Source organism: Acartia tonsa, chromosome 10 (genome assembly GCF_053477335.1).
Source record: "Acartia tonsa isolate MP-2025a chromosome 10, ASM5347733v1, whole genome shotgun sequence".
Taxonomy (NCBI): Eukaryota; Metazoa; Arthropoda; class Copepoda; order Calanoida; family Acartiidae; genus Acartia; species Acartia tonsa.
The window spans coordinates 30,180,229-30,197,720 of NC_137269.1; the positions used below are offsets into that span (position 1 = coordinate 30,180,229).

At 30.6% G+C, this 17,492-nt stretch overlaps 1 protein-coding gene across 3 annotated transcripts; it reads left to right on the forward strand.

Annotated features, from left to right (window-relative positions):
• The first annotated feature begins 6,330 nt into the window (after positions 1-6,330).
• Positions 6,331-16,818, forward strand: SCCRO3 (defective in cullin neddylation 1 domain containing SCCRO3). Of its 3 annotated transcripts, none has more exons than XR_013883129.1 (13): positions 6,331-6,672; positions 6,948-7,184; positions 7,398-7,493; positions 8,157-8,227; positions 8,739-8,851; positions 9,229-9,308; positions 9,631-9,712; positions 9,918-9,976; positions 10,920-11,014; positions 12,058-12,144; positions 12,533-12,667; positions 12,957-14,940; positions 15,345-16,818. XR_013883129.1 is itself a non-coding variant. In XM_080174223.1 (13 exons), the coding sequence occupies exons 3-12, from the start codon at positions 7,403-7,405 to the stop codon at positions 13,170-13,172; spliced, it is 1,029 nt and encodes a 342-aa protein (XP_080030349.1). In that variant the 5' UTR covers positions 6,331-6,672; positions 6,948-7,184; positions 7,398-7,402; the 3' UTR covers positions 13,173-13,218; positions 14,397-16,818. The 3 variants fall into 3 exon arrangements, 2 of the variants coding, with proteins under 2 accessions (XP_080030349.1, XP_080030348.1); XM_080174223.1 differs by having other exon boundaries at positions 12,957-13,218; positions 14,397-16,818; XM_080174222.1 differs by having other exon boundaries at positions 12,957-16,818.
• Positions 16,819-17,492: the final 674 nt, after the last annotated feature.

Consider the following 17,492-nt stretch of genomic DNA (forward strand, 5'->3'; position numbering starts at 1 on the left):
TTTTACAATTTAAAAAATTATTTGTGATATGTCACTAGTTTTTACAATTTAAAAAATTATTTGTGACATGTCACTAGTTTTATAATTTTAGAATTTTTGTGACATTTCACAAAAAAGTTATTCATACCAATTCACCAAATAGAACTAAGAAAAAAATACTTTGAAATCCTTTTCTTTTTTTGATTACTTGATCTTAGTTTATAAAAATTATGGTTTATAAAAACTAAAAATAAATACCTCAATTTTTTTTTATCTCCTAATCGTTATTTCAAATATAAAAAAATATTATGCGGTAACCCTGAAATGATAATAAAATTGAGTCATTTTTAAATATTTATTAAATTTTATCATCAAAGCTTTTTTTATGAATCAAAGCTTTGTATTAGAATTCATATAATCAGAAAAAAATAAACTTTGCGTCGAATTTAGTGGTTAACAATTAAATTTTGTTTAAATGTGGAGATTTAAATAAATGTAAATGCGGTAACTCTGTTGTATCATGTTCCGCGGCATTCTGTTGCACACCAGGATTCAAATTTAACAGAAATTGCAAACTTTAATTTTGTAAAATTTTAAATTACATTATTTTAACAATAAAAGTTTTAAGTTTGTGGTATTATTTAGTCTATTTACATTTTTACATAATTAATTTCTATACCTAAATATTTTTTTTCTCGTTAAAGTAAAGAAAACAAGCTGCTTTTCTTTTAAAGCACATATTTTTCCAAATTTCAGAATCAAGAATGCAGGATTTATATCAGAGTTTAAAGCAAGTTTTACAAAAGCTTTTCAGTTAATTGACAGCAGTAGTTGAAGCTTTGAAAATGCCTAGTAAACAATCATTTGTATAAATTAATAGGCAAGTTTTTTTTCTTCGTGACATTTTGAAAAAAACATTAATGTAACTAGCTCCGTGGTCATTTAAAATGAAACAATTTACATACGTTTTTCAAATTTATAGGTCTTATGATTAAGGATGAGATTTTAGGTATCTTTCACTTTTTAAATAAATAAAGTAAAATTATAAAAAATCTTCATAGTGTACCTATTAAATTAAAAATCCATAAAAAGATATGACTTCAATTTGCTCAGGTATAAAAAAAAGTAACATTGTTTATATGTACTCTTTAAGCAAATACCTCACAGAGGAGAGGGATACATATTATTTGTACTAAAAGTTTTATAATCACATTCGTTGGATCAAATACTTTGGGTACTTTTATTGAATTTTATTGGTTGGTTTGAAACTAGTAGTATTTTAAGTTTTTCAAATAATTATATTTTGTTTGTCGTTATTGGGGTATGTAACAATTTATCTTATCCCTTAAGATCCCTATTAATAATAGACAGTCAACCAACTAACAAAAGTCGTAAAAATTCTTTTTTAAAAGTCTTATCCCTTAAAATCCCTGAAAATTTTGCAATTGTACTAACAGTTGCTTTATTCGCAATACGACAGAGTAACTTAAGACCTTAAGATATGCACATAACAAAGTCAGCTGTATTGAGTAGCTTAACTACAAAATTAAAATTCATTATTTTCTAGGCCTCGGTTTACAGAAATTGAAGAAGTATTGACGAGCAGAATCTGTTTTCAACAAATCTTTACAACACATGAAACAAATTGCAGGGATACGCAATATCAATATTTTTTACCTTATTGGCATTATATAACAAAACTTGTAATGTTTTAGATAGTTAAAACAAATTAGGGTGCTTAATGAAATAGAGATCTTATGTAAATATACCTATAGGAAAACGTATCCATGAATTTTCTTGCCATATAATTGATTATAAACAAGGATGACAACATCCATAAAAGCGAAGCTCTGAAATGGTAGGACAAACGGACATTAACACTTGTATAATGTCAGAACTGAATAATCAGAATGCGAATGTATAAGAGTCAAAGCAAAATCATAAGTAAATTTGTTGAAAAACTGCTTGATACAGGATAATGCTTATGGACATACTTACATTTTTAGGACTTAATTATAGAGTTGCTTCGCTTAGGTATAATATTGTACTTTGTTGTCCCAGGAATCAGTATACCAAAAATCAGACCAATCGGATAATTAGGTCACATACAACTTTGTTGTTAAAAATGTAAATAAAATCAACATGTTTAAAATGGACGTACGGACATTCTGGTAATGGTTATAGAGTTGCTACGCTTTCTAACTCGTACCTAACTATTACAGGAATCACCATGCAAAATTTGAAATTGATAGGACAATTCTAACATGCCTAAATTAACGGAAAAAGCTATTTAAAAAAGTAAAAAAATCAACATTTTTAAAATGGACGTACGGACATTTTGGTGATGATTATAGAGTTGCTACGGTTTCTAAATGGTACCGAACTACGACAGGAATCACCATGCAAAAATTGAAATCGATAGGACAATTCTAACATGTCTAAATTAACGAAAAAAGCTATCCGTGACGGTCGGACATATGGAAAGACGGACAGACGGACCGACCCTAATTATAGAAAAGCTTCGCTTTTAAAAACGTTAATATGTACTTGCTCACAAGGTATTGATACTATAACAATATTGAAAATACAATATACAGGCTGTGAATTTACTACAAAATTTTCCACACAAGCAGCGAGACAGACGAATCTACAATGCAGCTTTTAAAGTCATCAAAGAATGTCAATGGATGCGATTGTCTCATTTCTACAGCTTGGAGTCAGTGCAAAATAAATTCAGGTTTGTTCATTTTATGTCTTTTTTGTTAGTACTAAAAAGATTTCGAATACATTTTATTTATAAAAGTTTCCTAAGAAGCACAGCAATGACTAATTTTCATATTAATACGGCAAAGTTGTGTTGAATAAAATCTATTGACGAGAAAAAAATTATGCAAAAAAAACGTTTAGAAATCAAATGGGAATGTCCTTAATAGTGTGTGCTACCTCAAATAAAAAAATTATGAATGTAATCAAACAGCAGAGGACTATTCATTAAATACCTAAATAAACTTACAAAATAAAGTCTATGTACCTAATAGAAATAAAATACTTCTACAAGATGGACAGATAGATCCTTTTTATACAGTAGCTTCGTTTTAATAATACGTTAATAATATATTTTTATTAAGGATGTCGTAACTGCTGAGGGCAAACTTGCAGCCTCTGAAGCTGGATGGTAACAGTCATTTATCAGCGCACAGGCTGCTTTGTATGCTAAGGAAAGAATTCATATCAAATTATTGTTTTTTAAGTCTCAAAAGCAATTAAAATATAGAAAGGCAAATATAAAAAAAAACCTATGATAGAAGACACATCCTATTGAAGTCTTCACCCCCCCCCCCTTGTTTGAGTCTTGACTTATTCTAACTTAACTAAAAAAAGTTTCCTATGTTTGCTATGTTAGATACATGACAATATGTAATGTTGAATTAATACTAGCATGTCGAACAAAGGAAATAACCTAAGAATGTTTATTTTATGAATTCATAAAAAAATAATAGGGATTTGAAACCTGTATAAAAGAATAAGATCCGATATTCCACATAATTTCAAAGAAAACTGAATCACAAAGGACTTTTTTCAATGCAAAAGAACAGGTAATTCTATATCTGTATCTTTAATAGCAGATAAGATGTTAAAAAAAAATATGTACAAGGTTTACGACATACTAATCTAATCTAATCTACTGGCATTCAAATTATAGAGTAATTTTGCTTTAAAATTGACTAATATCATGTTTAATAATCATAAGAATAAACATAAATTCGTGAATTATGGTCATAATAATACTTGAATGTTAAGAGTAATCTTAATAATAAAGTTTTCTTTTTCAGGGATACTGTAGAAGAAAGTATGCCGTTGATTTCGAAGCCTTATTGTAACTGACCTCCATCGTTAATTAAAGTATATCCTGCATTCCTTTTTTTGGGAGAGTAATTTTTAGCATTAGAACTTTTTGTTTTGCAAGAGTTGAACTTATTAACATAAATAAATTGCAGTGGTTTTCACTATAATGCTTGGCGACAAACCAACCACAAATTAAAACAACAAAAGTATTGAGGGGGGGGGGAGTCTTTAATCCTTAATTAACTTAACATAAAATAAGTATCAAAATAGTTTGTTTGGTCGGCAAGCATTAGACGGGAAAACTTCTTTCAATAGTATCAAACTTTAAATATGTTTTCTCGTATTCATTCGAATCCGGTGGATAGGAACCGGTTCTCATCCATACCAAAAAACTATGTCTAGCATCGAATTATATCCAGCTTTCTACGAATATAAAAATGTACAATCATGAGATAAAACAGTTTTTTTAGCCCGTGCCTTCGGTACCTCGGGGCTAAAAAAAACTGGTTTTAATCTTATAATTGTATATTCTATATGCGCGGAAAGCTGTTTATAATATGATGCGAGAAATAACTATTATCAAATGCTGTGATTATTAAGTTTTGTCAAATGGTGTGATTATTAAGAAGTTAATATTTATGAATAAATCTATTTTTTTATTACCTTTTTATTTCTGTAGTACCATTGTGACATGTCACTTGTGACGTGTCACTTATAATTCATGTTAATAAAAAATTGTGACAAGTCACACACATACTTGGTGACAAGTCACACAATACTTTGTGACAAGTCACATATTCTGAGACATTCATACATTCAATGTGACAAGTCACAAACATTCTTTGTGACAAGTCACACAATACTTTGTGACAAGTCACATATTCTGAGACATTCATACATTCCATGTGACAAGTCACAAACATTCTTTGTGACAAGTCACATATTCTGAGACATTCATACATTCTATGTGACAAGTCACACACATTCTTTGTGACAAGTCACACAATACTTTGTGATATGTCACTCAAAAATCTTGTGACATGTCACATTTTTGATGACAAACTCACTATATAAAGTGTGTGACCAGTCACAAGTTTAGGTGTGTGACATTGTGACATGTCACAAACGTTAACATCGTAAAAAGTTGTGACATTTTTCAAAAACATGTTACTGGGCGAAGCCCTTTGAAAATTTTGTCCGCCGCCTATTTGTACTGCCGCTATAACAATATATACTACACTTTTCTCCACTCAATATATGTTTGCCGCTAAAGAACATTTGCTCCATTGCAACCGGCCGCTCTATGATTTATCCTCTGATCCTTGACTGGACAATCCTGCCGCCTCCAGTTTGTGTTCGCCTCCGCCAAATATAACCATCTTTTGCCGCAGTTGCCGCATTCATCGCCCTTCTCCGCCGCTACTCCGCTATACATTGCGTACGTTGCTATACACAACACCCCCAGCCTCCATTTAATTTCTGAACAAGGGAGAGGGGAGCATGTATTGAACCGCGACATACAGCAATAAATAACGGAGTAGCGGCGGAGAAGGGCGATGAATGCGGCAACATAGAAGCTAAAAATCACTAAAGCAGCACAAATTGAATGGCAGGAGGATTCACTTAAAGGAGGTAAAAAATTTCAAAGGGCTTCGATCGCGATGCCACAAAAACAAAAAATGCTTAAAATTGAACAGAGAATAATAATTTCAGGTTAGATTTTCAAAAATCCAAAGTTGATTTTTCTGTGGAGAGTCCTTTTAACAGCTAAACGTACATGGTTATAAGCGGCATGTTAAGATGTAAGAACAAAGAAATCATGCACAAGGAAAGTTTGACTAAAGAAAACACTGGTAAAAAAGTCTTTTCGCGCATTTATGAATTGCTGCGAGATAACTGTTCAGTATTGCAATGTATATTCTGATTATTTTTAGTTCAGAGTTCTAAAGTTCATGTTTTTTTTGAGATAATCGTTCCCAGGAACATTATACCGTTGGCTGGATCTAGCTATTATCCAAAATTAGATGCCAACACATAATCTTTAAATTCCTTCAAATTTTTTTCTTATGTTCAATATAAAGCTCTCCTGAAATGGAGAACTCGATCGGTTCAGACGTATAGAAATATATCAATAGACAGACACACAATAAAAATCTTTTTTAGTGGATAAAAAGTTTAGTTCAAAAAATGTTTTTTAAATAGAACCTAACTATGAAGTAAATTTTTGAAAGAGTTGCCGTATGATAATTTTTTTCTAAATCATTAAACATATCGAAAAAGTACTTTTTGTTGAATTTAAAAAGAAATTTTAATAGCATAATATATCATTATCTTATTCAAGTGAACAAAATGTCTATTATTGTGATAAAAATTAATTTCTACCTACATGCCATTTTTACCAGAAATGTAACTATTTTCCCTGGGAATAAAATGTAAATGTAGTTTTTGACCGTTTCTTTGACACCAGCCCAAGTTCTAATCAGCTGATATTTGTTTTCAATCCCTCAAACTTTGGCAAGAAAGAAAATTAGAAATTTTTTCATAGTTAAGGCCTTTTAAGGGCCTTTTCTGTTAGAAAGTTGCGTGAAATAGATATTTTATAATGAAAAATATTAGTTTTTAAAGTTTTCTGTAAAAGATACTACTTAATTATAGAAAATGTAAATTAAAACAAATTGTAGGTATAAGAAAACTTTTTTTTGTGTTAGAAAGTTTATTACAAATTCAATCATAGAATTTTTAGTTTTTAAAGAATATATATTCTGAAGGTTTCAGAAAATAATAAAATGTGAAATAGATAGATAAACAACTTTGCTTTATGTCCTATATTTAACCATAATTTCAAAGGTAAGTTTGTTACTTAATATAGTATAGCCTCTAGATGAGGAGGGAAAAGCCAGAAAAATAGCTTAAAACCACCCAACGATGTTTGTAAAGCTTATCTGAGAAGTAAACCCAATTTTGACCAGCAATTTCTGAGATTTTCAGACAAAAAGAGACCTTACTACTTTACATATAATTGGACATTTGATTTAAAAGTTTTCTTTGTTCGAATACAAAAAGCAAACTGATATTATACTTTAAAATCTACATCTAACTCTTATTATTTTTTTTTATTACAGGAACTTAACAGAGCTGATAATTATACTAAAAGAATAAAGACAATAAATAGTGAAAAATAGAAAAATATAACAAGTAGGCTTTTAAAGCCTCAGTGAGACCTGTTTAATGGCTGATATCACCTCAAAAATACAAGATAAAGCTGGGAATCAGAAGAAAAAGTATTTCTAGCTTGCAGATTTGATTGCAAGCAACTTAATGTGGATTTTAGGAGTCTGATCCTAACCTTTTCCCTAGTCACAGGATTGTATTTTATCAGTATAATCGATTTCTTTGCAAATTTTGTTATGGTTGCGCTATATATGGATATTACTTTAAAATGAAGTACTACTGGTTAGATAAAAAACATCAGATTAAGAAAATAATTCCTTTTATGTACAATTCAAGCGCCCCTGACATATAGTACCTAGGTATCTATTTTACCTTTCTTTATACTGATAAATACAACTGTTACAGAATGGGCAATTTCTGCTCCATCTGCTATCCCTGCAAAAGTTTACTAGATGCAAAAAGGCCTTCGAGAAGATTCTCAGATACTGATATAAAAGGTAAGGTTTATTTTTGTTGAATAGTGGAAGCAGAGGTGCCTTCTTAAAACCAACACAAATTATTTAGCCAAGAAAATGAATTACTGCATGAAACCCCTCATTATACCCCCTTTAATAAAAAGCTTGGTTGTCCTCGGCCAATTTTGTATCTATTTTTGTGGCTTGGTTACTTAAATAAGTAGCATATCCGCACTTCCCGGTCATAGCTTCACAACAAGTCTCTCTATTTGGCTATCTCGTTTCCTCAAATATGTCCATTTCTTATAATTTGTCTCAGCCTCTCCCCATCACCATTCTAGCTTATAGGTTCTCTTCCGTGCTCCGCCTCCGCCTCCAGTGGGGCAAATTTTTTTTAAGAATCCACCTCAGGTCAAAATTGGCTGCCTCAGTCTCTGTTTTCATCTGAGGGCTGCATTCTGAACACATGTCCTAGCCACCTTAGTCTTTTAAAAGATATTTTACCAAGATAGTTGTTTAAATCAACGTCAGAACTATATCCTAAAAGTAATTTTTGTCTATTTGTACTTTAAATTGGTAACTATTGTACCGAAATGAGGTTGAAACTATCGTATTCTTCTTTTATAATACCTATTTGTTTATTTTTTTCGTTTTAAAAACTTGTACCTAGGTACTTTTCTTTGCAGTAAAAATAAAATTGTTTAGTTTGTGATCCAGATGGGCAGAACGAAGTGTTGCTGCAGGCCCAGCTAGAATCAAATGACGATATAGTTCAGGTGATTCAACTTTTAACTCACGAATTAGCGAAATGTTCAGATCACTCGCGTTTACTTTGAAAGATGTCGGGTTCCTTCCTTGATATTAGCATTATGTCAAACCTAAATCTCTTTTTGTTGTTGTTTGGGGTGTTCTTTCTCATTCTGTTGGGCTAGCTGACCTGCCCTTCCTAAAAATAAATAAAAACCGGTTCGTCAAATGATAACCATATTTGTCTGGCTTTTAGGATATTTTCTTTTTTGAAGTATATCTTATTTTTTTCATCTTTTTTGTCCTGTAATATTAACGTACAAATACTCGGTGCTAGCGTTGAAAAGATACTATACACAAAAACACATAGCTCAAATGTGGGAATATATTTCGATTCAGTTATACCTAATCCTTGTCAATCTTCAATGGTCCTTTCTGTACAAAAGTGTGTTATAATTATGTTTTTTTAATGTAGTTTCCCCTCTATTTGATATAATTGTGCACGATTTAATTTATATGCTAATCTTTTTTTATGTCCAGGTACCTCTGCAAGCCAGCGGGCTGTCTGTAGTGGTAAAGAGTGAAAGTTTACCAGGATCTGCAATTTTGTCTGGCACATCCAATACACATAACACAAACACAAATAGCAACAAAGGGACACTCAAGAATTTTGTAATTTTAGCAAAGTATGATAAACTAGCTGGGTTAACCCAAAATCTTCGATCTTCTTATTTTTTTCCAAAAGCGATATCTGTCGGAGGGGATGAGATACCCTACTCACAACTCTATTTTCTCGGGGGGAATGGGAATGGAAATTGTTTTACCTAACAACCCTGTAACAGCATAGTTCCTAAAAAAATTTAATATTTACTTTTGAGGTATCCACCAGATATCAATGCTTGGTAATTGTGGAGATAATAACTAAAAACAATTCAATTTAGTTTGCTATATCTCAGACTCTCAGTCCTCTACATAAACTTAAATTCAGCAACAAGCTTGTTAGAAACTAAATTCTATGAGTGTCATATGTAGAATCTGGCGGTAAAATGGAAAAAGAAAAAAAGAGCTTAGCTTTGAAGCTTTCAGGAACTTTAAATAGAAATAATAGTGGTAAGTCTTCTTTTATTTCTGTATACTTTTTAACTTAACAAAAAAAATGCTGCTTTTTTATCTATTATAAAAATTTTCATGTCTTTTGCCATTAAAATTACCGTAGAATTATTTATGTTTATATTTTATTTATGCTTTTTAAAACTTTCGTTTTTATAATCTTTGCTTCTATGTCCAATGGTCCCTAAAAAAAAATTAACATTGACTGCAACTTTTCGTTTAAAGACAGTTTTGAATATATTTAGTTCTTGTGTGTTTACGAAAAGTTTCTAAATGTACCCATATAAAAAAATTAGTTATACTTATGAATGTTTTTTTTCAGAATCCCGGCATATATCAGAAACCAAAATAGTATCTTTGTTTGACAAGTATAAAGATTCAACAGAGGACTCTATACTTGCTGAAGGAATAATAACCCAGTCAATTTTTTTGGGTGGGTGGGATCAAAATGGCGCGCGAAAAATCTCATCTGTTTTTTTTGGTGGAGGGGGAGGGATGTGTAAAAACCCACATATTTACGATAAATACATTTCCTATTTTTGTGGGATACTTCTAATCTCTTATATTTAAGATACTTGTATTTTCAAATGGGTTTTTATTTTGTTGATCAGGCGTAGAACAATTTTGTATTGACTTACAGCTTAAACCAGAAGAATTCAAAGTGCTAGGTAAGTGAAACAAGGATAAAAACTTACAAAGGTAGCGTAGTACAGAATGAAGAAAAAATATGAAATACATAGAGGCTAAATGAAGAAAATTTCGTGATCAATATTTAGAGAAATCTACTCAAAAAATCAGTAGCCCAAACCATCACATTTGATTTCATTCATAGACGTCCAATTTCCCTCCATTGTGTAATGATCCATCGGATAGAAATTAAGGTCGGAGGAATCTAGCCTCAAATATCAGAAGCTAATGTTTTAAAGAAGGTCCTACCCCAAACGTAAGAGTCCCAAACGTCAGAGTGGACAAACGCAAGAGTCCCAAACGCAAGAGTCCCAAACGTCAGAGTGGACAAACGTCAGAGTGGGACAAACGTCGGAGTGGACAAACGTCAGAGTGGACATTGCTTAAGTAAAACGCAGGAGTGTCCGCTATTTTGATAATATGACAATTTTGAAAGTTTTTTATACCACTGTCTACAAAATAATGGTTATGGCCGCAGCGCTCGGCCCCCTAGCCTGCCTAGCCGCAGCGCTCGGCCCCCTGGCCTATAACCTAACCTAACCTAACTAAGAAAAGTAAGGGGACCGAATAAAGGGGAAGAAGGGTGGATAAAAAAATTCAAAATTTAAAAAAAAATTGAAAATTGAAAAAAATTTCAAAATTGAAAAAAAAATCAAAATTGAAAAAAAAATCAAAAATTAAAGAAAAATTCAAAATTGAAAAAAAAATTTTGGGACTCCTGCGTTTGTCCACTCTGACGTTTGTCCCAAAAATCCTGCGTTTGTCCACTCTGACGTTTGTCCCACTCTGACGTTTGGGACTCTTGCGTTTGTCCACTCTGATGTTTTTCCACTCTGACGTTTGGGACTCTTACGTTTGTCGTGGAACCTTAAAGAATACTAGTTAAGTATATATTAAAGAAATTAACATCATTATTTATTTTAGTTTTAGCGTGGAAATTTGAAGCAGAAGTGATGTGTAGATTTACTAGACAAGAATTTATTCAAGGATGTAAAGCTATGAATGTTGATTCAATAAAGGTAAGGTTTTTACGGGAGTACATGCACAGGGTTTTGCAAGGTGGGTGCGCGAAGTGTACACAAAAAAAAATTACACCTAGCTGAAGCTACCTAAAATATAACTAAGAGTACATAATGTTTTAATGTCAAGAGAATAAAGGTAATAAGAAAGAGAGGTAATGTCTAATTAATTGAGCCAATAGGAGAATCGCTTCGGTACATACATTTAATTTTATTGGTTGTAATTGTGTACACATTTTGTTACGAACGCATGTTTTTTTTTCATTTCATACATAGATAAAAGTCAGCTGTAAACAGTATATTTTCTTAGTAGAAAGCTTTGCGGAATCAGAATTAATTGCCCAAAAATTTCGTCTTAAATTTGAAAGCTTCAAACAGAGGTGGATTCTTAAAAAAAGTTAGGCTGGCTACTCGTTGGTGAGGCAAAATTATTTTTGTGAAAATCCTCCAAAATCGAATTTAAAAAATTTACAAGAATTAAATAAAATCTTAGAAGGGTTATTGACATATGATTTTGTTTAATTTTTATAGATTTTTAATGTGCTTTTGGATGATTTTTCACAAAAATAATTTTGCCTCACTATCTAGTAGCGAGTCCTATCATTTTTTAAGATTCAACATCAGCTTGAGTCGAAAGTAAACAATACTTTTGTCTGCTAGAAATGTTCCTTCTTAGATTTAACGAAAAAAGGGTTCAGAATATTCTTCTATTCTTATATTTCTATTGTCAAGAGTGATGTAAAATAAACATTGATTCATGTAGGGAGGAGGGGGGGGGGGGTTGCGGAGTTTGCTAGAGTTATGCAAATGACACTGTCCTCCTGCACGCCCCAGTTGCTATTTAACGATGTGCAAAAGTTTTGTATGCAAATCATTTGTGCCTTATCTGCCAGTAATTATACTTGTTACCTATGTACTTAACTTGATCTAAACGTCGCTTCAGTTTCAGATAGTATTACCTTTCTCTTTTTTACATTTTAATCTAATGTTTTTTTTATCTACATATACTTTAAGATTTTTATTTCTTATAATTTTGTGTTAAGGGTATACAAAACAAGCTTCCTGAGATAGTGACACAAACAATAAATGATCCTGAACTTTTCAAAGACCTCTACAGATTCACGTTTAAGGTAGATTTTTGTTTGTTTTTTTAAACTCGTGCTAACTGCTCTAACCCTATTTTTTATGTAATTTTAATATATCCGAATAGAAGCAACGAAAAACAGCAGAACAAGTTCAATTACCTACAGAACCTAAAAATTGAGATTTTGAAAATATATTGCTTGGGAAAAATCCAGGGGTGCATATTTTCAACATATTATATAAATTTCTTTCGCCTTACCCCTCTCTATTTCTTTCTTCTATTAAAATAGTAAAAATACGGAATATTTCTCTTATTTTAAATAATGGAAAATTGGAAGACATATTAGACTAGTTCTTCATTAATCTGTTTTTTACAAACTAACCACAAAAATTCCGCGGCCAACTGCCAATCTTAAATCCAATTAACTTGTTCAGTTTGGACTTGATAGTCAGAGCGGCCAAAGAATCCTTCCAGTTGATATGGCGGTCAGCCTGTGGGCTCTGGTGTTCAGCCAGGCAGAACCACCCATTCTCAAACGATGGATTCACTTTTTAGATAATCACCCTCAGGTCAGCATTTATTTTCTATGAAAAGAATGACACTATTATTCACAATAACCGCCGCATTAACTCATTTTTAAAAAAAATGCATAGAAAGTTGTTTCAGCAAATATTTATTTCCAAATTGATAATACTAAAATAATGCCATTATCATTCTTCATACGCGGGGATTAAGCTTTTCATTTAATTCATTTCAATTAATAAAATTGTTAGAATGAGTTTGTGCTTGCTGGACAGGGGGGAAAAGCACTAATAAAACTATGTTCTAATTTAATTAAACCTCATTTACCTTCTGCAGGTCCGTGGCATACCTCGGGACACGTGGAACATGTTTTTGAATTTTGTCGAGGCTGTCGGCAACGATCTGTCCCACTATGACGACACCGAGGCATGGCCCAGTCTATTCGACGATTTTGTAGAATTTGAAAACGACCAATTGAATCAAAATTCTAGCACAATGCAAGACTTGAACAATCAGCCTCCTGTAGATATCAACCAGGAAAACCAAGATTAAATAGATAGTTATTCACTCGTTTTCCAATTGTTTGGGTGGTAAAAGGGTAATAGGCCCAAAGTGGCCAACAAATTAGGAACGCATTCAAGGATTTTTATTGGCAGTTTGCATCCAAATGAATTTGAAGCTCGATGCAAACATCTTTATTTACAACGTAAGACCATTCTTTTTTTTAAGTTTTTCGTGGCCGTAAGATCAATAAATTTTTATTTTAAAAAGGAAATTATGCTTAGATTAGATTTTTAAAAATTTTCCACTTACCTCATTAAAAATGATACCTAGGTATTTTTTTGCCATAGTAAATTTTCTAAATTTAGCTTTAATTAAAACGAGAAAAAAAGCTTTATGATCATGTTAACATTTTTGCTTTGATAATGAAAATATGATTCATAAGGTTAAGTGGTAAAAATCTTCTATTCTTGTTGATGATTAGTTTTCTTTTAATTTAGAACACAGTTGCAAATATCTAGGAAAATAAGTTATAAAAATTATCTTTACAGGACACATGAATAACAAGAAAATAACTTAAGAAAATTCCTTTAAATTCTCTTAAAATGATATTATTAAATAAGTTTTTTTCTGTTTTGAATAAAGATTAGCAATAATAAAAAGAATAAAAATTAGCAAATAATAATGACATAAGAAGAATATTAATGTGCAGGGCACATATATCAGTTGCGTCGCTGCTCTATAACTATAATCAGAATGTGTATGTACGTTACGCCCGTCCATCACAAAGTAGCTCACAAAATTTTTTAATAATTTTAAAAAAGTGTAAACTATTATTACATTTTGATATTATATTTACTTGCCAAAAGTTTGATATTATATTGCTAAAAATTGCGCTACTTATGAACGTGATTTTCCTCCTTAAATATTAAATTGACAAGTTTACCATTACCCAAATGTTACCTAATTTTTTCAACCCAAGATAAAGATAGATAAAAAAAAATACCAAATCAAACGAAAATACGTTTAAGATAGATTATGAATCTCTAAAACTTGATTTTAATCAACAATATAATATCATTTTTTAATTAGATATTAAATCAATTCAATTTCGCTTAATAATGAGGCTTAATTAATAATAAAACAAAAGAAAGATAGGCCTAGAGGCTAGAACAACATTAAAATTTACATAATATAATATTAGAATTGTAAAAATTGTACTTAAAATGTTTTTAAAGCCACACTTTACCCTCTAAAATTTCACAATTTATACAGGACTTTAAAATTATGAACTTTATTCTAATGTGCAGCTATAATTAAATAGGTAGATAGGCAAGTTTTGAAGGGATAGTTCAAATAAATTCATGTGTTATTTATATATATATTATAATGTCCCTAAAAGGTTTTTTAAGTAAAATCTAGGTAGAAAATGTCGATAGCACAAACTTTGGTTATTTTTTTAACATAATAAAATGCTTTGTGATAAGAAAGTTTTTTTTTACAGAATATCAATAGCATCAATCTGTTTAAATTTTTTTTTGTATTACTCAAAAAAAATTGAAGTTTCAGAATTTTTTTATATTCTCTATTGAACTATCCCATTTGATCAAATATTTAAATTAATAATTAACTTGATCCAATTTGAGACTTTTAATCTAACTTTAATTATGTATGTATAAATGTAGTAGCTAAAATAATGTCATTTTTTCATAATTTTTTACCAGTGTGTGCAGTGAATAGCTGAGATATTCAGAAAATTTCATTCTTTTTAATTACGCTCAATTTTAGTTCTTGTTTTGTATTATATGTTGTGTATATGGTAATTTATATGTTTGTCTGTAATAAGAAGAGGCACAGCTATTCTATAATTTGCTTGTCCGTTTGTCTGTAACCGTTTTCATAGAAAAATGTGGTTTCCTATATGTTTTGAAAACTCAAGTTGTCCAATGCTTTGTGATAAACTAGCAAATACGCCCCTAGAGGCCTCTAGGGGAAGTCTACCATTCACTTTCAATTCTATTTCTATAAAGAGAAAGAATATTTTTTGGGGGGGATTTTCTAGGGGTGATTTATCTTGGGACGGTGGACACACCCTTCCCCAAAATAGTTAAAAACCTTCCTTGGGTATATAAGAAGCTACTCTGTAAAGAAGACCTATTTCGGTTCAGCGGTTAGCAAGATCCTTCGCTACAGACAAAAAAAGCTTATTACTTTATATAATAGGATAAATTAATGACAGACTCTTAAGTAGACCGAGAATGTACACAATTGTGAAAAGTACGACATGCTTGGAAAATTGTGTAACTTTCAAAACCAATTTTAAGATTAGTTAATAGAATTGTGAAACATTTTTATTTGTTTTTATAGAAATAGTTGATAACAATTAACAAAATTTTTACAAAAATTCTGCTACGCTTTTTTTATAATTCGAAGTTGTTAAATTGAAATTAAGTATTAATGTTTTTAATAATGTAAAAGCAATATTACCAAAGGGTTTAAAATTATATCTTTCAGGAAATATATGATTCAATTTTAAATATTAAAGTAATATTTACATTTTTTTTATCTTAAATTTTCTTGTCATTCCATTTTTGTTGTTGTATTAAACTTCAAAGTAAAATGTAAAAAAACAAACCAGTTAAGTAGTATATGATTTTTTTTCTCAAAATTTATGTTGTAAATTAAGTATTCTAAAATTTTGACATTGTATTTTGGAATTTTTTTATTATGTATCAATAAAAGTTTCCATGAGGATTAAAGTCTAGTTTATGTTTCATTCAGACAAATACAAAATTTTGTTCACTTAAAATTTTCATGTATAAAATTTATTTTGAAATTTCAAACCTTTTTTGGTATAATTGACTGAAATATCACATGATTTTAAAGTAGCCAATTATGTGTATAATTATTGGTACGTGACTCCTCCCTCCCCCATTTGATTTTCCATTTATATAACACTTAAAATAACATTAAAGAATTTGGACGTAAGAATCATAATAATTTTAAATTACTTAATATTTCAAATTTACTGTACTAATTTTATTTTGTCTTGCCTATCTATCCCTTTCAGAATATTGTAATTGTAATTTTTACTACCTATGTAATTATTGTAATTGTAATTGTATGTATATTATATTATTTGGTCATCACATTTATCATTTTTATCAAAAGTAAAATTTAACTGTTGTACAAGGGGAACTACAGTGAATAGTTATAACTAACTTTTATGTACTTTTACATAACTATTGTGCTTTTCTACTTAGCTTTTTATTCAAATGAAATATTAAAGCGAGTTTTTTTATTAAATTAGTTTTTCATTGTTAAATTTTACTTTTGATTGTTGTCTGGGTTTTCCTATAAGGAGTAGCCAACCCACCATCCCTCCTCCCCCCAACTATTTTATTTGATTTTTTACAAGGGAACAAAAAAGATGTTCCCTAAATAAAATCGTATAAGGTTTTTTTAAGAAATAGAAAAACACCCAAAACATTCTACAATTTAAATAGATGAAACTGTGATTTTATAAGCTGAATGAAAAAGTGTGGACTGGAGGGCCGGGTGACTACAAATTTTATTAAAGAGGAAAACCCGAATTGTCATTGAACCCCTTAAATCCCCCAATAATTAAGTTTTTTTTTCATGATAATGTTTCGTTATAGAAAGCCTGATATTCATACTGAATAAATACAAAAATTTACTTTATAATGTTACTAATTAAGGGGAGGGGGAAGTTCTGACACATTTGCGTAAACGGTGAGTATAGGCTTTATCTTTGGACTGAGAGGATAGGTTATTAGGGATAAAATCATTCTTATATGATGAATTTCCCCCAGATTTAAGATTTTTTGGATAGGCCTCCAGGTTCCGGAGCTCCAGGCCTCCAGGTGGTCTCTGTACAGGTAAAATTAAATTTTTTTTTTTTTTTTTTTAAGTTACAGGTCAACTTATAAAACAAAATATGCATCTTTTTTAATATTATTCACATATTTGAAGAAAAAATATGCATATTTTGTTTTATAAGTTGATTTTTAACTTTAAAATTTTTTTTTTTTTTCATTTTTACCTGTACAGAGACCACCTGGAGGCCTATCCAAAAAATCTTAAATCTGGGGGAAATTCATCATATAAGAATGATTTTATCCCTAATAACCTATCCTCTCAGTCCAAAGATAAAGCCTATACTCACCGTTTACGCAAATGTGTCAGAACTTCCCCCCCCCCCCCTTAGCGAAGCTTCTTTATAATTCATAAGTGTTGTTTAGTCTATTGTTATTAGGCTCCAGTTGGGCTCCTCCAGCTTCTTTTTTTTCTCTGGATTAGGAGCCAGAATGAAGTTGCAAATGAATAACAGTTGCTTCATATTTTTATATC

What these genes read in the sequence shown, in the direction of transcription:
- SCCRO3 (XM_080174222.1), top strand. Translation starts at nt 7,403, where the DNA reads ATGGGCAATTTCTGCTCCATCTGCTATCCCTGCAAAAGTTTACTAGAT. An exon ending in AGAAGAATTCAAAGTGCTAG is followed by an intron (nt 9,977 to 10,919) that starts GTAAGTGAAACA and finishes TATTTATTTTAG; the next exon opens with TTTTAGCGTGGAAATTTGAA. An exon ending in TGAATGTTGATTCAATAAAG is followed by an intron (nt 11,015 to 12,057) that starts GTAAGGTTTTTA and finishes TTTTGTGTTAAG; the next exon opens with GGTATACAAAACAAGCTTCC.